Here is a 26,218-nt window from a genome sequence, read left to right on the forward strand (position 1 = left end):
TCTTGTTCCTGGGAGATGTGATGTCATTGCATCTGTGGTGTCTGATAAACAAGCTGAACTTTAGTCAAGAGGTTGTGAGATTTGTTACAAGTAGAGAGGAGCAGGAAGGCGCTCCCTGTCCTTCTTCATGAAGTCCCTGCAATTATGTTACGTTTCCCTCCTTTATGCCACCTTCAACTCCCGCATTTGCTTCAGTTACCGCACTGGACTCACTCTCCTATACATCTCTTGTGTGACCTGCTCCAGGACAGTGTCCACACTGCCGCGATCAAAGCCATGGCCTTGAGAGTTGTGACTGGTTTGACTCCCGGCTCCACCACTTGTGTGAAATTGAGAAATTTTCTTCACTCTTTTCAGCCTCAGTTTCCTCATCTCAAAAATGGGGATGATATCAATATCAGCTATCACTTTGGAATATGATTCTTAACACTTCACGTGAACTAAGTTGTCTAATACTCATAAAACCAGTATAATGTTGGTACTATTATTAGCACCCCTATTTTATAGGTGGGAAACCTGAGGCACAGAAAGCATAAAATAACTTGCCCAAGATCCCAGAGTAAGAGAGTAGTGAGCTGGAGTTAGAACACAGGCAGCCCGTGTTCTGAACCAGCACACTCATTTATTACACCTGAAAGAGTACTTGCTTCATAGGGTTGATAACTTATGGAAAGCACAACAGCTGGCACACAGAAAGCATTCAATAAATGCCAGCTGCCATTACCTCCCTAACCTCCTTTTGCAAACATTAAGTAAATATTTGCTGAATAGTTTTGAGTATTACTAAGTGTATATGAGGATATACGAAAGAGACAGACACACACATACAAGAAGACACACAGAAGCGTGCATCCACAGAGATACAGGCATGCATGCACCAGAAGGATTGAATATGAAGTGTGGAGAATCACTAAGCATCATACCAGTAGGGATGGGGGAGGTCCTCAAAGCCAGGGCAGGGAGCTAGGGGAATAGAAAGCATCTGGCTGTCTCAGTACTAATTTTAGGAGCATTCCAGGCCAGGGAATCCCAATGAATGGGGGGAATGGCAGTCAGGGCTGCTGTGCATGATTGTGCCTTCTGTGCCCTACACAAAGATGTCAGCTTGGGTGGAGGAGAGTGGGAGCTGATATCCAATCTGCATTCCATCCTCTATACTGTGTGCCCACAAGGCTGTGTCCATCCCAAAGGGGCACTCTTTTCTCACTTATCTGCCAAGAGGGCGTACCTTTTTCTAACTCCCACAAAGGTGCTGTATAGGCTAATAATGGCAATAAAGATCCTAGGAGACCTAACAGATCCAAGGCAGGAGGTAGTGCTTAGAGACAGTGTCCATTCTTGGGGTTAAGCAATGGTCAAAAAGGCTAGTGTTCAGGGTAGAATGCCAGTAGTTCATTCATTTTCTCAAATAATTATTAAGCACCTACTGTATGCTGGGCCTTGTGCTGAAGAAGATGGACATGACCTTCACTTTCATGAAGCTGACCCATGGAGGAGACAGACACCAAGCAAGGAAACTAATATATAATGTCAGGTAGTGGTAAGTGCTATAACAGAAGGAAAACAGAATTACAAGGTTGAGAATGACAGGGGAGATAGAGGGCAACTTCAGGTAGATATTTGAGCTGAGAAGTGGATGATGAGAAGGAGGCAGTCATGACAGCTCCAGGATCAGCCCTTTAAGAGGAATTAGTGGTGTTGGAGTTCAGGGTAAGATCAGAGTCATAGGTATGGAAAATGGTTGGAACCAAAGGCAACCCAGGAGAAGACTGGACGGGGGGCTAGGCCAGCATGAACAGAACATTGGGACAATTTTGGCATGAGGGCAATAAGGACCCCCGTGGATTTACTGTCCAAACAACTGGGACACTGTTAAGAGTGAAAGGGGCAATGTTAATAATCACTCCAGGACAACAGGTACAGACTGAATCTGTCCTGGGACAAGCAGGGTGAATGGTCACCCTCCCCTGGGAGTAAGAGGTATTGGGTTTACTGGGCCAGAGACTCTGAAGCGCAGCAGTTTAGACTCAGCCACTTGATCCTGGGTCATGAGAGTGACTTAAGTACAAGGCACACGGGAAGAGGTAGGATGGAGGAAAGTGCTGCAGCTGATCTAAAGGATCCCGTCCATGATGGGAGTGGAGGAGCTGGGTGGATTCCACAGCCAGGAACCAAATAAGTGAGAATAAAGGGAAGACAAATTGAACCCCTACTATGTGTCGGGCACGTACTCTCTTACTTAATCTTCCCGACAAACCCCTTATCATGGGTACAATTTGTCCCAATTAACTGATGATAAAACTCGCTTAAAGAAGTTAGACAATTGGACAAAGGTCGTACAGCTAGGAAACAGCAGAGGTAGGATTCAAACTGAGACCCATTGCACTCCCAAAGTTGTGCTTTCCTCAACGATACAGTGTCTATAGACAGAGGCAGGGAAAGCCAAGCAGGGCTGACCCAGGCCTAGCACCTTCCGTGCATACTCACAGATCGACACTCCCAGAGCCACAGGGAGACCCAGACACATCCGGAAGCTTTGATACATGGATAAGTTTCCGTGACCCAGACCGCTAAGCATCCCCCAATATCTGCTCTTTCCTTCTTCTATAGAATACTCCCTTTTTAGCTGAGTACTGTGCCACTCAAGTGAAAGATTACCTTTCCCAGCTTCCCTCACATCTAAGTGTGACCAAGTGGCTGAGTTCTACCCAAGGGGATGTGAACAAAAGTAGTAGCACTACCCTTGCACAACCCTATGGGGCACGATTCACAATCAGAGGAAGCTGAGTGGAAAGGATACTGCAACCTCAAATGGAAGAGGCTTGTTCTTCCTGTGCCCCCTTTCCCTCTTGACAGACTGAATGTTTCAGTGGACAACGGCCAGACCAATATGGCAATGGAACTCTGACCAACAACCTCTGCAGCAACTGGCCCAGAACGGCCAGGAGTTGGTCAACGACTGCCAGCTTTCCTATTTCTATGTCCCTGCTTCCAACTCAGGACAAACCAGAGAAAGTCAAATAGGCCCGCACACCAATTACACAGGATGCTCTATCTCTAGTTAGCCCACCTCCAGCTTCCCCACGCCAACAGCCCCAGTCGGGGCACACCGGAAGCCTTCCCCTAGATAGACTGCTTGCTATAGCAAGCTCCGAGTCAATGGCTCTGTGTGTTCTCTTTTGAGTGGTCTTCACTGATTTCTACACACCCTTCCTGCTGGGTGGAACGCAGATATGGGGTGAGCCACTGTGAACTGTGAGCCGAGGATGGAAGGAGCCTGATTCTCTGGTTCATGGACGTGCCATACACCCCGGACTGTTGGTGAGAGAGAAACACACTACACACACACACGCCCAGAGAAGCCTTTTTGGTCTCAGACTGAACAGTCAAACTCCATCTATTTAAACTGTACTAACATGGACCCTGTGCAGGTTTGCCCTGGGGCGGCTTGGGCAAAAGGGTACATGGCACAGGATTAGAACTCAGAGTGCTGAGCAGATTACTGTACACCAGGTTTCACTCATGTAAACTAGGATTTTAAAGGCACTTTAGCATCTTTCACTTGCATACAATGGTTGACGTGCTAATTACAACAGACTCTGACTTATTTGTTAATACTTGGAGGCTACTTTGTCTGAGAATGCTTGTAATGCAAAGGAATAAAGTTGCATTTGTGCACACGAAATGCAGAATTTTCATCAATTCTGACTGGACTCTCCCCAATCGGGATAAACAAGCAAGTTCCACCAACACTTTCTTAGGTGTTTCCTTTATGTCCCAATGTAATTCTGTCTCTCTTTGGATACAGTCTTGGCCAGCACATGGCCTAGGATCACAGGACACCAAATACTTTTGGATAGGGAATGTATAAGGGTAACTTATTAATGTCTACATACAACTCATCCTTCTTCTGGTCACCAGAGGTTTAGGGCCCCAGCTTCTGGGCAGTAACAGCTCCCACTGGCCTCTGTATCATCTTTCCATGCCCACAGGGGAAGCACAGAGTGGGCAGACCCCCAGAACTGACTTCTTGGTACCATGGTCTCAGTCATTTGACCTCCTGTGAGATGCTTAGGGCAGGAAGATGGGCCAAGAAACAGAACTAATGTCTTAGGCTTTTGTGTCCTCTTTTCTTGTAAGTCAGATTCTCATTTTTAGGAAGCTGCCACCATGCCTGACAGAGCAGACAAAGGCAAAGTGGCCTCAGCAATCCTTCCCGGCCACCTGTGGGTACCATGGAGCCATCTGGGAAGTGTGTCCCAGAAGTGCAGTTCCTTGGGGCATTCCTGTACAAGCCCCCAGGCCTCCAACTTCCATCCACTCACTCACCCATTCATCCATTAAACATGTGCCGTGTGCCTACTATATGTTAGCAAGATACAATCTTGACCCTCGAGGAGCCATGGTCTACGGTGGAGACAGACATTTACACAAATAATGAAAATCTAGTGTGATAAAAGCTACGTACAAATCACCAAGAAAATGCAGAAGAGCGAGCAGATGACTCAGCTCGGTTGGGGATGGCCTCACAAATATCAAGTGACACTTGAGTGAAGTCGTATGAGAGCTTCCATTAGCTGGAGACGTGGGGGGCAGGGATGGGGGAAAGCATTCCAGGCAAAGGCATGGAGACTGGAAAGAGTCAAGAAAAGGCATGCAGCTCTGTGACGTTGGAGCAGAGGATGAGTGAGAAGCAGGAGATGATCCAGAAACTGTGATTGAGGTTGTCTTGGGCACTGTGCTGGAGGATTTAGACTTTATTCTGGGGTCACGGTCCACACTCAAAGCAGAGTCGTGAACTCACATGCCCACAGGGGCCAGGCAGATGATGTAAATCAGTGAGGTGGGGCTAGGTGGGGATTGGAAAACCGGGGAGTACAGGCCTCATCCAGAGATGGCAGCCAATTGCTGCCATGCTGGGTGCAGGCTCAGTGTAGCCATGTCTCCACTAAAAAAAATAGAATCTGGAGACCCATACTTTTATATGAACACACCCAAATTTTAAATGTTGGAAATTATTTCAAAACATCATGCTGGCTAAGCAAAAACATACCTGATGTTCTATCAATCAGCCCCTGGGCCTCTAGTTTGGCATTTCGGATGTAAAGCTTAAGCAGAGAGCGGGCCCAATCAGAATTATGTTTCAGAAACAGGACGTTCCCACATAACATCTGTCCCAGCCTCTGCCAGCAAGAACCTCTTTACCCCACCTCCCCCTCGTGCTTCTTGCCCATGCCCTCCCAGACCATCCCCAGCACCAGTCGCATCTTCTATGGGAGGAGCTGAGTGAATGAGCTGTGCTCCAGGCCTGGCTGACAGAAGAGCCCAGCGTTAAGGACACGAGAGAGCCATATTTATTTCACATGGACAAGCATGATTCTGTTGCATGCTGAACATGAAAGCTAGCGTGAGGAGAATACCCGTAAGAGCAGAATTATGTGCTTTTGTCCACAGGGAGCAGGGAGAGTCACAAAGTGGTTTGCAAAGACAGTTACCCTTCAAGCACTGTTGAGACCACCGGCTTTGAAACCTCTGGTTTATTTCATCATCAAAGGGTCTGTCTCCTGGGAGTGGCCAGGGGATGCTTCTGGCTCTGCAATCTCTCGATGAGCTGCTAAGGTCAGGAGGATGAGGATGCGCTCCCATCCCACCAACCAGGGCGGCTCCAGAGAGTCAAGCTTAGAGGGGAGGTACATGCCACTCGGAATTAACAAGCCCACTCTGGGGTGGACAGGGATGGGGACAGACTGCTGTGTTCATAGCAACAGCACCATCACCACTTATAATATCTATCATAATTGCAAGATCCCCTCTTCTTAAAGCAATTTCCCAAGGCCTCTTATGGGCTGAAGGGAAACGCTTCAGAATTGACTGGACATGCCAGAAGCAGATCAACTTTGCCTGGACACACTGGGGAGAGCTAATGGCAGGGACCCCCGGTCTCTTGGCCTTAGCTGGGCTTCCTGGTTCCAGGATGATGGAACCCAAAATGGGGAAATGAGGCTGGAGCCTGGATTTACTGGGGGAAGAGGATCATAGGCTCTGAGGGCAAACCTCATGGAAGAGACCAGAAGAGCCTTTGCATCTCGGTGGCTTATTCCCACCTGAAGTCCTGCCCAACAGTTTCATAAAATTTAATATTATAAGGTCTATAAAATTCCCGGAGCTGGTCTATCACTTCAGGATCGATCTGTACATGAGTTCTGCCTTTTGATTTGCCCAGGCATCGAGGCAGGAGGCTCGATTCTGTTTTTTTCAAGCAAGGGAATCCTTTGGTCTTGTTGAAGTAGAAGTGCTTGTCCGTGATGAACCTCTTAATGCCCAGGAAGTCCTGGACGCGCCCCATTTCGCCGGCCGGGTCGGTGATGAGCCGCTCGCCGCTGACGAAGTGGATCTGAGCCAGGGGGAAGTACCGCAGCCAGCTCTCCAGGTGCAGCACGTACATGCCGATGCGGATCGCGTTCCAAGACACGTCCACCACGCCCAGCGTGCGGTTGCGGAAGGACAGGCCCTCGAAGGTGGGGATGTCTGGCTTCTTGGAGAGCGTCTGCGTGTAATCGGAGATGGCGCGGGTCACCGGGTTCCGCACGACCACGATCAGCTTGGTATCTCGGGACATGTTGAAGATGCGTCGAGGGGCCTCTTGAGTGACGAAGTAGCTGGGCGTCTTCTCCAGTGTGATCTGGCTCTCGAGGGTCCGGGGCATCAGGCTCCTGTGGGGCAGAAACAGCACATCGTCAGACAGGGTGCCCAGGGAGATCACTGCCCTACACCCAGCTCCCTAGTTGAGTCTCTTCTCTCTGCTGTGACATTTGAGGCCCACCTGCTCTCACCTGGTGAGGAACCCACCCTACCATCGGTGAGGAGCCCACCTTACCACGAAGTCTTTAAGCAAGTTTGATGTCTATCATACAGTATTGTTGTCTATAATCACTACACTTTGCATTAGCTCTCCAGTGAGAAACTCACTTTAACTCTGGTTGATTTTTTTAAAAAAACCTTGAACAAGTTTGCTTTAAGACAAGAAATAACCTAAATGTTCATCAGTATGGGTTAAATAAATTATAGAATAGCCAATTAATAGAGTTGGGTAGATCTGTAAGTACTAATACAGAATGATTCCCAAGATATAGTATTAAATGGAAAAGGGCAAGACACAGCATGTTCCTCTCAGGAAGGATACACAAGAAACCGATAAAAGTGGTTGCTTCTGGGGAGGGGATTGAGATGGGAGCAGAGCGAGGAGGTTGGGGATAAATAAAAATTAATTTTTATTGTATAACCTTTTACGCTGCTTGAAATTTTTAATGCGTTTATTACATATGCAAAAAACACAAAGGAAGCCATCAAATATTGTTCTGGCAAAAGATACTTCTCCAAATATATTAAGAAAGTCTTGGGGCGGGGGGTCGGGGTGGAGGAAGGCTCGTTTTGTAGGAACAGCAAGTGTTTTAGAAATGGGTTCCAGTATCTTTTCCTCCTGAAACACATTTGAAATACATCCTTGGTGTAAGCCTGAAGAAGCAAAGATCTCCAGGCCAGTTGGGGCCTCAGTCGAAGCCAGGTATCGCAAACACTTGCTCCTGTAATTTTTCATTTCCTGGCTCTGCTTGAGACTTAAGGAATGATGGTGGGAAACTCTCAAGTCTCCTTCCCAGGAGTGTCTCTTTCAGGCCTCGATGGAGGGGGATGCTCTTGGCTTCCAGTGGCTACTTCTTTCTGAAGGTCATGTTTTACCTTAAACTAGTTTTCCTTAATCCTGGCTGCACGTTAGACCACCGAGGAATCAAAAAAACAAAAAAACAGATGACTCATCCTAGACCAACTGATTAAAAATATTTGGGAGTAGGTATTTTTAGAAAGCTCCTCAGACGATTCCAACGTGAAGGCAGAGGTGAGAACCACTGCTAGATCATTCTTTCCCCAGTCCTAACACTATGATTTACCAACCCCCAAAACACTGATCTTCACATTCCTCTGGAATACAGACTCCTGGTTCCTAGTCTTCTTCTTCCCACCTCCCCTCATCATCTCCATCCAATAACCTGGCCTCATAGTTCTTTGACCTAATATCTCCATTTTCTCTTCCCTTTTAGCAACTCTTCCTCATGGCCTCTCTTGAGTCTTGTCATTAGAACTGTCCTAATTATGAAATGATTCATTTGGAAATTCTACTCTAGGACTATGTAGTGGGTTGAATGGTGACCCTCCAAAAGATATGTCCACCCAGATCCTATGATTGTGACCTTATTTGAAAAAAAGGATCTTTGTAGATGTAAGTAAATTAAGGATCCCAAGATAAGATCATTGTCAATTAGGTTGGGCCCTAAATCCAACGAGGAATATCCTTAGAAGAGAAGGAGAGAAGAGACACACAGAGAAGACGGCAATGTGAACATGGAGGCAGAGCATGGAGTGATAGATCTACAAACCAAGAAATGCCAAGGATTGTTGGCAGCCACCAGAAGCAAGGAGAGAAACATGGAGTGGATTCTTCCTCAGAGCCTCCAGAAGGAACCAACCCTGCTGACAATTTGGTTTCAGACCTCTGGCCTCCAAAAATGTGAAAGAATAAACTTCTGCTGTTTTAAGCCACCCAGTTTGTGAGAATTTGGTACGGCAGCCACAGGAAACTAATACAGATTACAACTTGACTTCTTTCTACATTTACCACAGTCTCAAACTTATTATATCTGATCTTCAAATCCATCTATGATCCTCTTGATTTCACTTTTTTCCACATGAACTTCTCTGGACCCAACGAACAATCATTTCAATAGCATCATCATCATCATCATCATCAATATCATCATTATCTTCATTTCAATAGCATCACCATCAACATCAATATCCTCATTATCTTCATCATCATTAATTTCCTTGTACTATATGCTCCTCCAGTCTCTAATAATGCATCCTTCCAACCTTTCAGCACTTCTAATTCTGTCTCTGGGTTGACAAACAGCAGTAGAGAAAACTGCTGACCCTGACAAGTGGATCCTTTATATATGTAGTAATTTAACCCTTAGCACTGCTCAATAATCTTTTTATTTGTCTTTACAGACCCGCCTATCATTCTTCATAGTAAGTGTTCCAAATTCTCACTATAAGCTCCCACGCCTGTCACCCACCCTTAACACACAACTAGTTTCCCACTACACTGAAAGGCGTAAGCTTCAACCTTCCTCTCCTCCATACTGAAACTGACTGTTATCTGCACCCATCATGCGCCCCTCCTGCTAGTCTCAGAGGACAAGGCAGGCAGGGGCTCACCTGCCCACCTGTGCTCTCAGATGCCTTCCCCTCCCGCCTTCCCTGCAAATCTGCCCATTATTCCCTTGAACCTTCAGATTCACTGTGCAACTGATAGGCTGATACAACTGAAAATCTCCTTCCAGGCCCAAGGTCTATAATGGACCCTTGTGAGTTGCAAATTTTAATAGTATTTATTAATATTGAGAAGGCCAATATTTTTAAAAAATAGGATATCTTTATTAGCGAACAATCACAAGTACACTTGAATAGAACTCTTTGGCTGGATTTTCTTAGAAATCTGGCTAATTATAATATGACCCTGGCACACATTGTAATCAGGTGTCGGCCTTGAGGACGAGAGTAGACGAAATTACACAAATGTGACGGGGCATTTAAACTTAAGGACTTTCCAAACTCTGTGGGGGTTATTTTGGTTCTTGCCCTTTCTGAGACCTAATTCTTCCACTTTCCTCTGTATTCTTTAAGTTACTACACATCCTTCTTAAAAATCATTACCTCTTGAAGTTAGTCAGAATCAGTTTCTGTTGCTCGCAACCCAAGAACTCTGACCTATCTTTTACAACTTGGCTTCCTCTCTGTGGAAGCTATGCTCACCCCACTCGATTATAAACTCCATGAGGGCAGGGCAGGGTGCGTCTTATTTGCATCTCTATCTCCAGCGCCTACCACAGTCCATGGCACAAGTAAGGTCTCCATCAATATTTTTAAAGTTTAAATGAAACCAACAACCTGTCTAATCCAGTCATGCGTTGAAGCCCTCATCCCCTTTTCAAATTCTCAACTGTCTCCAAACCATTCTGGATCTTCCCACAGGTCTATCTCCCACTGCTCTCATTCTACATGGTCTTCCTGGATGGCTGCGTTCCTTCCCCAGCCTTTGACCACCACCTAGAAGCTGTTGGCTCACAAGTCTCTAACTGCAGCTCCAACTTTCCCATGATCTAGACTGGAATGTCCAACCGTCCACGGACTGGACACTTCACCTCAACAACTGAACTCACCATTTTCCTCCCCAAACTGACTTCTCTCTTTTGCCTATTCTTGCAAATGATATCCCCATGAATCCACTCACAAAGCAGAAAAATCTCAGAGTCATTCTTGACTCTTCCTCACATCTAACGTCTTTCATTCTCGAACGTTTTCATGTCTCCCCTCCACTCCTAGCCCACTCATATAGCCTCAGGGCCTTGTCATCTATTCCTCCGACAACAGATTTCTCTCTGACCTCCATGCTTCTACTCTCTTCTCTCTTTCAATCCATTCTGCATTCTGTGTCCACCAGGGAAATCTTTCTAAAGCAAATTCAATCTGTCAACCATCAGTTATTCTTTTGAATAAAGCCCATATGCCTTGACTTGGTACTCAAGGCCTCTGCTTACCTTCCCAGAATTCATCTCTGGCCACTTCCTGATAAGCTGATGCTTACACGGTGCTGCATGCAAAATCAGCTCCCCAAACGCAGCCTGCTCTTCCACCTGTTTTCCACTTGCTGAGTTCTTTGTTTTCATTTTTTAAGACCCTGGGTCACCTTTCTTGTCTCTCTCACCCTGGTGAACATTTACTCATCTTTCCGAGTCCAAACCAAAAGTCATAGCCCCTGTGAACCCTTTCTTGTAATTTCACGGCCCTTTGTGCATGCAGCTACCAGGACCCTCATCCCATTGTGTGGAACCTATTAGATACGCAGCCACTCATATCAACAGATGGTCAGTGACTTGCGCAATGTGTTTCTTGTTCATTTTTGCCTTCCTAGCGCAATATCTGGCACACTGTAGGTGCTCAATAAATTGATCAAAGACCCAGGGTCAAAGGTAGGTGCCTATTGAGAGGTTATCTTGGGTCCTCAGAGGTGACCACTGTTAGTTTACGAAGCCCAGCCTTTTCCTGGCATTCTGGCCTTGGACTGGGGAAGGATTTTTTAGCAGAGAGTCCTGGGGAGGGGGGGGTCACTGCACCATTTTTAAGATTTCATCACGGCCACAGGTGCTTGGGCTCGCAGACTGAGGGGGCTCCAAGCTCTGCTTCACCCCAACCCTCCAAATGGAAGAAGCTAAAATGAGATTTAAAGGAACACGTCTCGGGCCATTTCTGTTTCGCCCTCTGCATGCTGTCCTTTGCCCAAGGCTCCCTCTAGTGTTGAGAGAGAAGGCGGCTGCGGTCACTCTGCAGGGAGTGGGAAAGTCAAATTGCACATTGGGATCACCTGGAGGGCTTTTGGAGTTATGTAAATAGCTGGGCCCAACGCCAGACTAATTAAATCAGAAACTCTGGGAGTGTGGCCCAGACGCCTGCAATTCTAAAGCTCCCCAGATGATCCCAGGTCCAGGAACCCAATGGTGCAGCCCACGTGTTCCTTTAGCCACTTAGCCTGTAATACGGTTGTTCATGAGCATCAAATGGGGGCACCTTGAGAAAAGGAATCCCAGGCCCCTCCCCTGGGCATTCTGATTCAATGGGTTTGGGGTGCTTTCCAGGAATCTACATTTTTAACAAGTTCCTCTGTGATTCTTATGATCAGAGACTTGGGAAGAACAACCTTAATAAAAGGTACTCTCATAAGTAACACGACTACACTCATTACCATCTAATATACTCTATATTTATTCGTATGTTTATGTCACTGCCCATCCCAGCCCCCAACCGCAGACTGTAAGTCCCAAGAGAATAGGGTTGGTGTCTGTGTTGTTCATGGCTGTATTCTCAGCACCCAGGGGCTGACTGGCACTTGGTGGGGGTGCAGTAAATACTTGCTGAAGGGAGAAACATACAAACAGGGTATTAATCTGGGAACAATCAGGAAGAAGCATACTTGTGTGTGCCAGCCGAGACATGAGCCTCCCCCCCGGCCACAAAAGTCTGTGTGCTCTCTTCTCCTGAGGGAAAAATCATAGACTTCCCACGGCCCCGCCAAAAAAAAAAGAAAAACATCTAAATACTCTCTTGTCAGCTGGAGGCTCTCTGGAAATGATATTTTTTGACCCACCCAGTGGGGCAGAGACAGCTCCCTCGGCCCCCACCGTCCACACAAGGGACATTCTCTGCATGTGTCCGCACACGGGAGCCCATCTGAGCAGGGCCTCGCTGGGAACTTACAGAATTGGCACACCTCTGATTATTACCCATAGGACTCTCCGGAAGATTCCATTTTCTGCTAAATCTGTACACTCTGTGTCTGTGTTCTGGAAGGCCTGGCTGCCTGGGGGACTTTGGTGATTTATTAGCTCCTAGCTGGGCAACCAGTTTCCTTGAAAATCATTGTAGTCTCCAGAGGGATAATTAAGAGTGGAAGAGGAGGGGAAAGGCTTTAGCGCAAGAAACGGGTTCTTAACATGAAACCTGTTAAAGCCCCCCGTGCTGAGCCGAGCGCAGGCCCAGCACCTGTGGCCATTTATCCTCACCTGGTTGAGAGCGGAAACGAGAACAACTTCCTCCCTAGTCCACATCCCCAAATCCTCACACTCATGTGACCCAGGAGCAAAACATTAAGTCCCGGCGTGGACTCCATCAATAATTCTTCATTGTTCACAGGGAAGAGGCCTTAACAGGATTTACGTGGCTCTTCTGAATCTGGCCCATGGCCACCCCAGGCTCTGGCCAGATTGGACGATTCCAAGTTCTCCCTGCAAGACTGTACTTTTCACACTAAGGGACCTTTGACATGTTGTACCCTTCGAGGGAAGCCCTGTGTAGCCTGTCAGGCAAAACTTCTCTCAACTCCTAGCTCATCATCACCTCCACCTGGGAGCCTTCCCTGACTGTAAGAGTTAGGCATTTGTTACCCTGTGATTCCATGGTACCCGCTATAGACATATCCTATTTTTTACACATTATCTCCGTCTATCATTGCCCTAGAGTGTAAGGTCACAGAAGGCAGGGATCATGACTGTCACATCTCTATATCGACAATGCCTGTCCTGTGCGTGGTATGCATTCATGTATTCATTCATTGAACAAGCATTTATTGAGCACCCACTGTGTGCCAGGGATACAAAGATAGGCAAGGTGTAGTCTCTGTCCTCAAGGAGTCAACAGCCTCGTGGCCCAGGGGGTGGGGGTGGGGTTACCTTTTCCCTGTGTGAGGGACAGCACCTGAACTGGGCTTCCCACAAGGGCTGGTGGCTTCCTCCCTCTGGCAGGAGGGGGTCTGCCTGAACCCAGTTTCCCACAGGTCACCAAGGTCCCCAGGTTCTGGTAGCTGGCTTTCCCAGATAACTCCTGTCAACAGTGGGCACCAAAGCCCAGCCTGCCTGGTGTCCCAGTAGTTTGATCACCCCCCAGCTGGCAAGGCAGCTCTCACTCCTGCCCTATGAGAAGGGAAGTGGATGGAGGCGTGGGGGCAGAGCCCCTTCCTGGGAGCGTAAACCCGGTTTGTGCAGGCCCTGACATGTCCGTGACGGCGAGAGGACAGAGTAACCCGTGCCTGCCTCTTCTATCGAGACCCTTGGCTTGCAAGCGTCCCCAGCAAAGTCTGTTCTTTCAACCACACCTTGTGCACCGTGGAATTTGTCCTGCATGCGACAGGCGGCGACTAGAAAGGGATCCTCCTGGCATGATATATCCACACAGAGATGTTCAGGGGGCAGGGAACATCTTTGGCGAACAACCAACTTCAACGGCTGGTTGTGAGTATGGGATTTGGAATCGAAGAGCCCTGAGTTTGAGTTCTGTCACTTGCTTACCATAAGAAATGGGCACACAGCTTACTGCACTGAGCATAATGTCCTCCAGGTTCATCCATGCTGTTGCAAATGGCAGGATTTCCTTCTTTTTTATGGCTGAGTGAAATAAGCCAGACACAGAAAGACAAATACTATACGATTTCACTTCTATGTGGAATCTATAAGTTGAACTCACAGAACCAGAGAGTGGAAGGGTGGTTGCCAGGGCTGGGGGGGGGGCGGTGGGGGAAATGCGAAGATGTTGGTCAGAGGGCACAAACTTTCAGTTATAAGATGCATAAGTCTTGGGGATCTAATGTACAGCATGGTGACTATAGTTAATAATACTGAATTGTATACTTGAAATTTGCTGAGAGTAGATCTTAAGTGTTCTTACTACACACAAAAAATTGTAACTATGTGAGGTGATGGATGTGTTAATTAACTCGACTGTGGTAATCATTTCACAATGTATACGTATATTAAATCATCATGTTGTATATCTTAAAAGGGGGGCATGCAGCATACGTCAGCCATACACATAGTCTGCTTCAGACTAAACGTTTGTGTTTCCCCCACATTCATACACTGATGCCCTAATCCCCAGTGTGATGGTATTTGGAGGCGGGGCCTGTGGGAGGTAATTAGGTCACGATGGTGGAGCTCTCACAAATGGGCTTAGTGCTCTTATAAGAAGAGACATGACAGACGAGAGACATGACAAACGATCTCTCTCTCTCCACCGTGTAAGGATACAGCAAGAAGACAACCATCTGTAAACCAGGAACAGAGTCCTCACCAGGAACCAAATGGGCCGGCACCTTGATCTTGGACTTCCAGCCTCCAGACTGTGAGAAATAAATTTCTGTTGTTTAAGCCACCCAGTCTATGGTATTTTTGTTAACGGCAGCCTGAGATTCTGCACCCAATTCTGATGTGTGAGTTTTTTCCCCTACACCAATAAGCAATTCTCCGACACCAGCTGGGTGTCCTACAAGTCAACTAAATTCTGACACTGTCTAGGTGGAGATAGCGTCAGATCCCACAGGTTAGGGCTCAGTCCTACAAGACTGCTCCCCCCTTCAGACAGCAATTGCAAGTCAGGTTGTCACCTGTGCTTCTGACCAACAGGCTATTAATCAGAGGTTCCCACAACCCCCTCGTTGAGTTCGATTAATTTGCTAGAGCGGCTCACAGAACTCAGAGAAACAGTTTACTTACTAGGTCACTGGTTTTTTATAAAAGGATACATCTCAGGAACAGCCAGAAGGAAGACATGCACAGGGTAAGGTATGTGGGAAGGGGCTTGGAGCTTCCACGCTCTCCGAGCACACCACTCTCCCTGAATCTTCGTGTGTTCACCAACCTGAAGCTCCCCAAACCTTATCCTTTAGGAGTTTTGTGGAGGTTTCATTACACAGGCACGATTGATTAAATCATTGGCCACTGGTGACCGAACTCAATTTCCAGCCCCTCTCCCCTCCCTGGAGGTCAGGGGGGTGGGACTGAAAGTTCCAACCCTCTAATCACATGGTTGGCTCTCCAGGCAACCAGCCTCCATCTTTAGGTGTGGTCCAACAGTCATCTCATAAACATAACACAAGACACCTTTATTGCTCTCCCCACTTAGGAAATTCCAAAGGTTTTAGGAGCTCTGTGCCAGGAACAGGGACGGAGACCAAATATATACTTCGTATCATAAATCCCAGTATCACACAGCCCGAGCTGACTGAGACATGGTCATAGACGCACTGGACATATGTCAACAGCTAAGATTTCCTGTGCAGTGACGGGGGGCCAGCTGTGGTTCTCAGCTCTGTATGAAGCATCTCACTCAGTCTTCAGTTTAACCCTAGGAGGCAGGCACTCTCATGAGTCCTGTTTGTGGGCTGAGGAAACGGGGACACCGAGAACCAAACTCAATCGTCAAAGCAACGCAGCAAGTTGCAGAGTCTGGATTCAAGTGTGACTCTAGCAAGAGAGGAAAACGTGAGAACATAAAATTAATCTTGGCACGAGGACAGCCTTTCTAAGCATGAGACAAAAATCACGAAGGAAAAGACTGAAAAGTTAGACTACATAAAAAATGTAAGACTTAGAGATGGAAAGATACCATAAATAAAAGGAAAATGACTAGCTGGGAAAATATTTGCAGCATATAAGATAGGAAAAAAAGGGGATTATTTCATATATATATACATATATATATTTACACATTTTATATATTTTTTCAAAGTTCTTGCAAATCAATAAGAAAAAGAGAACCAGAGAACACAGGCTATGAGAAGAGTTAATAGTAAAAGAGCTATGAATGGAAAATAAATATATGGAAAGATACTCCATCTTTCTTAAAATTAAAGAAATGCAAATTAAAACCATAAGATAATATTATTCACCTATAAGACTGGAAAATATGTTTTTAAAAATTGTAACAGTTATTGCAGGCAAAAGTGTGTAGAACTAAGTACTCTCCAATGTTGGTATTGATACCGGCTCAAGACAAGGTTGACATAAGGGAAGCCATATTGTAGAAAAGAAGCCCTTTTGGGACTTTGAATGAACTCTAACTAACCCAGCTGGATATGCACCTTCCAGGAGACCTAACTTCTCTGTAGATTTTATGACCCCTGCTTGTGCATGTATCTCCCAGCTGCAATAAGATGATAACTTTGTTCTTTTGAGTTCCTTAGGAATGTGATGACCCCCAAACAGAGAGTCTATGCTGATAGCCATCATCAATGAAAACTGAAAGATCTGGTGTGGCGATTCCAAGTCTGTAACACCAGAAGGTCAACATTCCTAACCCCCCCCCCCATAGCCCACTGGCCTATGCAACTGCAGTAAGATTTTGTGCCCCTATAAGATGGTTCTTTGAGACATTTAGTTGGCTATCCTCCCCCCTTGCTAGCAAGTTGTAATAAACTGCTCTTTCTTTCCCACCATCTTGCCTCTTGACGAGTGGCTTTTGTCCGGTGGCGAGCAGATCGTGCCCATTGTGCGGTAACAGTATGAGCATAAATCAATGAGGTTTTCAGGAGGGCAATTAGATATTTTCTACCCAAATATAAAATGCACATCCCCTTTAACCCAGCAATTCCACTTCTGGAAATTTATTTGTACAAGCACATAAAGACCAGTGTGCAAGGATGTTCATTGTAGTATTTGTGGCAGAGATGGGGAGGCGTCCACCAAAGATTCTCCCCCACTCCTCCAGAGTATAGCTCTGTTTCTAGCCAGCTTGCGCAGCCAAGGACTACATTTCCCAGAACCCCCTGCATCCAGGTGGGGCCCTGTGGCTTGTTCTCACCATGGACAGTGAGTAGAAGTGCGGTGTGTTTCCTCCAGGCCAAGGGGCTTACAAAGTAGGTGTGTCCTCTTCACTGTCTTTGCTGTCCAATTTGGAGGCCCTAGAAGGGGGCAGGTCCAAAAGGTAGAAGGGGCACGGAAGACCCTACAACTAGGAAAACAACCTCCTTGGGCTATTGTGAGCAAGACATAAAACTCTGGTCTTGGGGTTTGTTATAGCAGTTGGCATTGACCTAACTACTAATAGAAAGAGACCAGAAACAACCTACATCTCCATTAGTAGGATACTGCTTAAAGGAACCATCATGAGGCCAGACAACAGATTATTATGCGGCTGTTAAAAAATGAGTCAGATCTATAGATATTGACACAGAAAAGAGACCAAGATGCATTATTAAGTGAAAAAAGCAAGCTGCAGAAGAGTGAGTTCAATATGCGCCTGTTTACATACAAAACACACACCCACACATGCTTGTATGGATATGCACAAACCATCTCTAAAAGGAAACACAGTCAACTGCTACCAGTGACGACCTCTGGGGAATAACCTTGGGGACCTGGGATGGATGGTAGCGCAGAATGGGACTTTATTTCCACCTTTACCATTCTGCACTCATTGGATTTTTTTTTTCTTTGCCATAAGATGTATTCTTTGTAGTTTAAAAAACTACGTTAAAAAGTCTCTGTTGATATTGTTAAAGTAGAAGATCGCCTGTGTGGAAGGAGTTTCCTGGAGTGAGGGGGAGGAAAAAGGCGTGGGTGGAAAGGGAGGATATGGGAGGCCAAGAATGTTCAGCTCCTTTCTCAGCAAGCTTGGCTTGCAGAGGAAGGGCGATCGTGGGCGTTGAGTGAATGGTTTTGGCTGCTGCATGCAGAGCTCTGGTAACTTTCCAGGCAATTGGACCTCGATTTGTCAGGCGCCATCTGCAGCTAGCCTGGCCTGATGATGGGGACACTATCAGGGCGTCTTCTGGGGGTAACTCTGGATCTCTCACCTGCTTTCTTAGTCTGGGCTTTCTGAGTCCTTCCTCACACTTAAGCCTCCTCCCTTTCCCAGGGATAGTGGGTCCCTTAAGTCAGTGCTTCTCACACGTTACCGTGCATTTGAATTGCCTAGGGGGTCTTGTGGAAATGCAGATTCTGATTCCTAAGGGAGGGAGCCTGAGATTCTGCATTTCTAACAGGCTCCGAGGGAGGTGAGGCTGACCTGTTGGTCCACGGCCCACACTTTGAGTAGCAAGGTCTTATGCCAGTCCCGTCAACACCGGCACAAATTGCAGAGTCAGTGAATGTTTCCGGCATTAAATGAAATTGGCTCATTGATGTTGGGTGAGGAACTGTGGATGATTTGATTCAGAAAACCCAGATTTGAGGCCCAACTTTTCCGTTTCCTGGCCTTGTGACTTTCATAGTAGTTTCCTCATTGCAACATGTGGATGATGATAGCTCAGACTTCACCTGGCTGTTTGAGGTCTAAGCTGGATCAACACAAGAGTCTCACATAAACCATAAAGCACTGTACCAGCCATCAGTGGATTCCTCTTTCTCTATTTAATCAGGACCCATCACGGCTTCCTCGTTCATGGTCAGAGCTGCATGGAGCAGCTCAGCATCTTTCTCTTGCTAGGTTCTGCTTTCCAGCATCCATTCTGCTTGCTCTTGTCTGACAGGCCCCAGTGACATCAACATCCAGGAAGCAAGATGGTACCTGAGGCCTACTAAGTGGTACCAAGGCTACCAGGGATGGTACCAAGTGGTGGCTGAGGGGATGTGCATCCCCTTTATTTTAAGGGGATCCTCCCTTTATTTTAAGTCTTTTTCTTTTTCATTTATTTATTTTTATTGAGATATAATTGACATATCACATTGTATTAGTTTCAGGTGTAGAACATAATGATTCAATAATTATATATATTGTGAAATGACCACCACAATAAGTCTACTGAACATACATCACCAAGCATAGTTACAAATTTTTTTTCTCGTGATGAGAACTTTTAAGATCTACTCTCTTAGCAATTTCCAAATACAGAATACAGTATTATTATTATTGTTTTTTCTGAGCAAGATTCACCCTGAGCTAACATCCATTGCCAATCTTCCTCTTTTTTTTCATTTTGCTTGAGGAAGATTGTCCCTGAGGTAACATCTGTGCCAATCTTCCTCTATTTTGTATGTGGGACGCCACCACAGCATGGCTGACGAGTGGTATAGGTCCGTGCCTGGGATCTGAAGCTGCAAACCTGGGCCACTGAAGTGGAACGTGCTGATTGTAACCACTACGCCATGGGGCTGGCCCCACAATACAGTATTATTAATTCTAGTCACCATGCTGTACAATTTGTCTTTTTCATTTTCAAAAAGCCAATCATCCATCCCTTTCCTGCTACAGCCCTATAGCTCCTTTTCTTCCCAAAGTTCTCGAGATAAATCTCAACAGCTCCACTTCCTCACATTCATCCTTGACTTGTCACATCTGCCTCCCACTCCCTCACCCTCTGAAGTGGCTCTCTCCAAGTGCACCCCTAAATGCTGGTCCCACCTTTGGTCCTGGTTTTGTCTCAACTTTCTGTGGTATCTGAGGCCTTGCCCATCCCCTACTTCTTGAGGAACGTGTTTTTCTTCTTGGCTTTGGGAACACACTGTCTCGGTTTCCTTTTTACTCCGCTGACCAGTTCTTCTCCATACGTATTTCAATTATTTTTCCTCGACTTACCACTTATCTCCTCACGTCTCAGTTAATGGCCCCACCATCCATCAGTTGCCTCAGCAACACCCACGTCTAATCTATAACCAAATCCAACTGGTAAACCTCCTACCCAGTGTCTTCTGACATCCATCCCAGGACCCATCACGGCTTCCTCATTCGTGGGCAGAGCTGCATGGAGTAGCTCAGCATCTTTCTTTTGCTAGGTTCTGCTTTCCAGCATCCATTCTGAGCCAGCTTGCTCTTGGTGACAGTCCCCAGTGACATCAACATCCAGGAACCAAGATGGTACCTGAGGGCTACTAAGTAGTACCAAGGCTACCAGGGATGGTACCAAGTGGTGGCTTAGGGGATGTGCATCCCCCTTACAGCCACCCAAAGTCAATATAAGTGGAAACAGATGGAGGGGAGGAAGGGGAAGAGTGCTGCTGGACAACATCTGAAATGGGCAGGTTAACTCCACTACCAATACCCGATCACCAACACAAAGAGGGCCTCAGCACAGCTAGCAATTCCGCCATGTTCCTCTGGCCAACTTTCTCTCCCACTCTGCACAACGACTATTTCAGACCTTTTCTGTTCTCTGCAAATGATCAAAGCTTGCCCTTTCCTGCCTCTCTCAGCAGATGAGCTTGCATCATACTCCACAGAGAATATAGAAATCGTTAGAATGGAGTATTTTCAGTATCCTGCTGCCACACACGTAAAGTTTTCCACACTGACCAGCCCCAGGCTGAGGATGGAGCCAGTCAACCCAGTGGCCTCCTGATGCCAGTCTCCCCAGCCTGTGCATCTCCACCTCCCAGTGTTCCCTGCCTGCAGTGTCCATGGAGGCCCTACCCTCCACCTGTGCTCGGATCCGCTCTAAGGAGCTGTCAGTCCCCACCAGTTCTGAATGCTTCCCAGGCATCTGCAAACTCCCCAGGCTATTGCAGCATGAAATCAGTGAGTTTACTTTATTTTTTAACACTCAGCTTTACAATCTCACACTCCAGAGTCCCCAGGGGTACTAAGTGTGCAGGGTGAGTGCTGCAAGGCTGCCCCACTTCCAGCAGCATAACAGTGCCCCCTAGTGGGAGGTGGTCCAACTGCAGCTGTTGGGTGAACACCTCCTGCCTGTCCCTCCACAGTTCCCTGTTGCCTCCCTGGGAGAAATTAGCCACGATCAGCAGTCCTTTCCATTCTGTCTCCCGCAGATGCAGGTGGGAATACAGGGCACATTAAGCTCAATGGTTGCAAACGGTTAGCAGGGGTTGTCTTTCTGATCATGCAGGAGGCAATCTACTGGGAAGTCAGCTGCTCAGATGTCATGCAGGCCTGTGATGTGCCTAAAGCTGAATGCATGGTTGTTGAGTCAACAATACTTCTGCAGAGCCCAAGGCCCGCCCAAAGTGTGCAAACCTGGATTCTCGTCCAGGCTATGGTGTAGAACGGTCCACTTCCTCATTTCAGTTCCGGAAGGCATCCAGGATGCCCAGCAAGATGAGCTATCAGACACTCTTGAATCCCTCAGTCTTACCCTTTCCTGTCTCCAGGCATTTGCTGTTCTTTCTGCCTGGAACACTTTCCCCGGGCTCTTCCCATAGCTCAGTCCTTCTCATCTTCAGGTCTCTTCCAATGTCACCTCTATCAAATGTCACTCTCTAACCCCCTTAGTTTATTGCCCTCATAGCTCTAAGCACAATCTGCAGTTATCTTGCATATCTGTTTGTTTATCTAGTGCCTGTCCTCCCAATTAGTCTGCAAACCCCATCAGGAAGGGATGGTGTCTTCCTCGCTGACTGTGGTATCTTCAGTCTTTGTCACTGTGCCATCCCGTCAGAGGCAGCCAGAAAAGAATGACTCACGCTTGTCGAATGAATAATATGGGAAGGAATCTAAACCTAAATCAAGATCTGGGCTCCTTGAGGAAATGCAGCAGCCTGAGCTCTTTAGAAAGGGTTTCCCAAAGTGCGGTCACTTATCATCTGTGGTGTGCAAGCAATTCGTGGATGAAACTTACATTTTTTATAGTTACATGCTTATTTTAGAAAATTGGAACTAGGACATCACTTTTACTTAACAGACTTTACTGCTTAGGATGAGGCTTAAATATCCAGTGAACAAAGAAAATGTGACTTGATCTAAAGACAAATATTAAGTAAATAATAGTACAAATGGTATATGAATATGGAAAAAAGGTGATCCTTCAATGACTAAAGTTTGGGAACTTCTGGCTTATAACAATGTTGCTACAGCCAAAAGGAATCTGAGCCAGAGTAATGTGGACATACACTCATTTAACAAATAATTATTAAGCACCTACTGTTTGTCAGCCATTGTGCTAGGCACTGAGGTCATAGCTAAAATAGATGTAGCACTTGCCCTCATGGAGCCTCTGGTCTGGTGGAGGAGATAAGAGACAAATAAGTAAATATATAACTATAACTTGGGGTGAAGCAAAAGCAGAGTTAGTGTAACAAGGGAACTGGGTGGTCAGAGAAACCCCAGAGGGGACGTTTGGGCAGAAGGCCAACGCGTGAGCATTGGCTTGGATGAAAAAACCATAGGATGACATGAAAAGACAACAGGATAAGAAAAAACCAGGTACGGATGAGGTAAGATGGTACCACAGAGAATCTAAAAATGCATTAGCAAACTTCACTGACAGCAGTAGAGAGTAGAACTAGTGATGTGAAAATAAAAATCAGAACAAACTTGAGCCTGATCTTGGGCTTCTCAAGTAAAAGTCAACAAGATTGAACTGATGAGTGACAAGGTGACATGGAAGACAGAGTAGTCATAGGCAAGATACAGTTTGTGCTGTCATTGAAGAAGAAACCCGAAACAAATTGGACAGAGCTATAAGCAAAGATTCCATTAAAGAGACATTTCCAGAGATAAAAGATGGCTATGTGAGCAGATCAAAAGGCCAGCTTCGTCCAAACAAAATCAAACCCACATCCATGAATCTATCCATCCATTCATCCATCCATCCATCATCTATCTGTACAAACATGCATCAGGGAAAATATTTTAAATTATATAAAGAAGCAAAAGTTTTATAAGTATTATAGGTACCCAGGATGGATAAAGCAAACGAAACAGATTTTCTACAAATTCAAGCCGGATAAGGACTTTGTAGCAGCTAATTAAACACTAGAAAACACAGATTATCATCCACACAGTTTTGCAGAAAAAAATATGTGACTCCCAATGCCTAGTACTTAGTCAATTTTCTCGTGAAGGCAAAAGAAACACATTATAAGATATGCAACAGCTTGAAAAGCATTCCACTCGCTCTCCAAAAAGTTCCTTGAAAATAAAAGTGACTCCCTGAGTGAGGGTGTGAAAGAATTCGAGAACGGGGACATTGTGCATAACACGGCAGTGATTGGGATGGAACAAAGTGCTGAGTCCAAATACCTAATCAATTTAGCTTCTCATAGCAAGACGTTTTTAAAAAGATATAAAAATTAAAAATTCATATTTCAATACAGTTGAAAAAATAATTTGATAAATCAAATCCAAAATCCCAGATTACATCAACAAAGACTGAGAAGTTGACAAAAGAGGAAGGAGGGGAGGGAAGGGGCACAGCAAGTACATGAGATCTTCACCAAAAGGTACTGCCACTCATTTACTCTATTAGAGAAACGTAAAATGAAAAGTTAAAACACAGGACATGCAACTTCTGAAATATTGGAAAATAAAGAAGCAGAGACAAGGCAGCTCATGTAACAAAAGAGACAGGAAAGGAAAGCAAGAAAAAAATAGCCAAAATTGTAGAGCAAGATGACAGAAGTATAGAAGTAAGACTGATTGTGTTAATATTAAAAATTATTGAAAATAGGCGAAACACTATAATTTTTTAAAATGACAACAATAAAGAATTCTCCTTCTAAAATAAAACCTAGTCATATTTGTGTTTATAAGACCACCCCAGAACACAGGGACAGAAACATTTCATATGAAAACGGAGAGGTTCAGATATATCAGGCAAATGCCAGCCTCAAGAAAGCTCGAGTCATGATATTTTTTTTTTCTTTTTTTTGTGAGGAAGGTCAGCCCTGAGCTAACATCCATGCTAATCCTCCTCTTTTTGCTGAGGAAGACCGGCTCTGAGCTGACATCTATTGCCAATCCTCCTTTTTTTCCCCCAAAGCCCCAGTAGATGGTTTTATGTCATAGTTGCACATCCTTCTAGTTGCTGTATGTGGGACGCGGCCTCAGCATGGCTGGAGAAGCGGTGCATTGGTGTGTGCCCAGGATCCGAACCCGGGCTGCCAGTAGCGGATTGCACGCACTTAACCGCTACGCCACAGGGCCGGCCTGAGTTACGATATTAATACCAGAAAAAGTAGAATCCAAGGCAAAAGACATTGAATGAGACCAAGTGGATCACTTCTTATTGACGGGCCCAATTCATAGTGGTGCTTCCATATAACACGGTGGATCAAACACAGCGTTTATCTTTACTCCCTCTTGGGTCACCACTAAATTGATAATGAATGGATAAAAAGTAGAAAGTCAAAATATCAAAAGAAAGGATGAAGAGTTGGTGGTAGATAATGAATAGAGACATATTTTGGAAGAAAGGAGGCTGACATTAAGCTGAAACTTAAGTGGCTGAGGGGAGAAGGGGGGCGTCACTAATAAGAAGAAAGTGAATTCTTGTCACAGAATCTTCCAGTAGCTCCAGAACTGGAGGCACCAGAGACTTTGGTGGGGTGAGAGGCGCAGGCAGAAGCACAGTCAGTGTTAGAGGTCTCAAAAAGGAGCAGCTAGATGTGTAGAGCTTCCCCCCAACTCTACAGCCAGGCTGGAGCTCCACTCCTGCTAGAGCAGAGATGCGGAAGATTATCCTTTGGAGCTATGGAGCCAGGCAGCCCCCAGGCACTGGGCACAGGGAGTGGGGCGAGACACCTGCAGAACGCTGTCTTGCAGGCTTATCCACCTCAAGCTCACAAGTGGAAGATCCCTCTCAAGAGACACTGACCAGTCAAGATTGCGAGTAATATCCACCAAAGCACAATTTATTAAAAGAAAAGTTGCCATGTCCCATCGAGATCCATGTCATTACATCTAATACAGAATCATAATTCAGCACAGAAATCGGTCAACAGAAAAAATGATCATCTCAACAGATTCCAAAAAGGCACTTAGTAAATTCAACATCCACTACTAATGAAGAAAAAAATAACCTTAAGAAACCAGGAAGGCTGCATCTTTAACACGAAAAAGAAGATCCATCTCAAACCCACGGGCACTTGCATATTGAAGGATGAAATAATATCAATAGCTAACATTGATTGAGAGCCATCTGGCAGGCACGGTTCCAAGTACTTTCACTTGTATTATCTCATTTAAACATCACCCCAACATCACCAGGTTGGTATTTGTACCAGCTTTATTATTCACGTAAGGAAATTTGGCCCAGAGAAGTCACCAGCCCAAAAATCCAAAGTACTGATTGGTGAAGCCTGGAAATAAATCCAAGCGTTTGGATCCAGTGCCTGTGCTGGTAATCTCCAGGCTACGAGTCTCATTAAAGTTAGGCAAGACAGATGCCTGCTAACACAATTAATATTTAATATTGTTCTATAATTTATAGACAGTTCAATTAAAACTTTAATAAATGGAGAGATGGGAAATCGTAATATTAGAAAGACATCCCTTCTTCTCAAATTAATCTATAAATCAAATGTAATACCAACCCAAATCCCAAGAGGACTTAAAAAATTGAATTTGACATTACAATTATAAAGTTTCTTTTGGATGAATAAATCAAAGATAAGCGCCAATGTGTTGTGTTAGAAGGAAGAATTATGGGGAGGAAACGGCAATGTCACACAATATATATTATAAAGCTGCAGTAATTAAAACAGTGTGGTTCTGGCTCAGGAACAGGCCAGTGGATTAATAGAACAGAATACGGAGTCGGAAATAAGCACAGCTATATAAAAAGCTCATGCTAAAGGTGGCGTTTCAAATCAGTTGAGAAATTATGGATTATTGGGACTTTGTTGGGACAATTAGCTAATCAGCTGGGAAAAAAATGGAGTCACGGTTCCTCATTAATGCCCACAGCAATATCAATTCAAGATGAGTGAGATAATTCAATGTTAAAAAGAAAACAATGGAGTAAAAGATTAAAATATTGGTAAATATGTATATATTCTTGAGAATTGGAAGGGCTTTATAACCATGATACCCAAGGAAGAAAGCAAAGCAAAAGACTTTACATGTGACCACATACAAATTTTAAGGTTTGGAAGGCAAAAAATCACCC

At 45.5% G+C, this 26,218-nt stretch overlaps 1 protein-coding gene across 1 annotated transcript in view; it reads right to left on the reverse strand.

The window, feature by feature from the left end:
• Window positions 1-5,289: 5,289 nt before the first annotated feature.
• HS3ST2 (heparan sulfate-glucosamine 3-sulfotransferase 2) overlaps window positions 5,290-26,218 on the reverse strand; it is an 83,220-nt gene continuing 62,291 nt past the window's right edge. Inside the window, exon 2 of the mRNA XM_058569872.1 lies at window positions 5,290-6,713. Within this exon, the coding sequence (XP_058425855.1) occupies window positions 6,095-6,713 (619 nt within the window). The 3' untranslated portion in view covers window positions 5,290-6,094. The remainder of the gene's footprint in view (window positions 6,714-26,218) is intronic.

This window comes from Diceros bicornis, chromosome 26, assembly GCF_020826845.1.
Source record: "Diceros bicornis minor isolate mBicDic1 chromosome 26, mDicBic1.mat.cur, whole genome shotgun sequence".
Classification (NCBI taxonomy): Eukaryota; Metazoa; Chordata; class Mammalia; order Perissodactyla; family Rhinocerotidae; genus Diceros; species Diceros bicornis.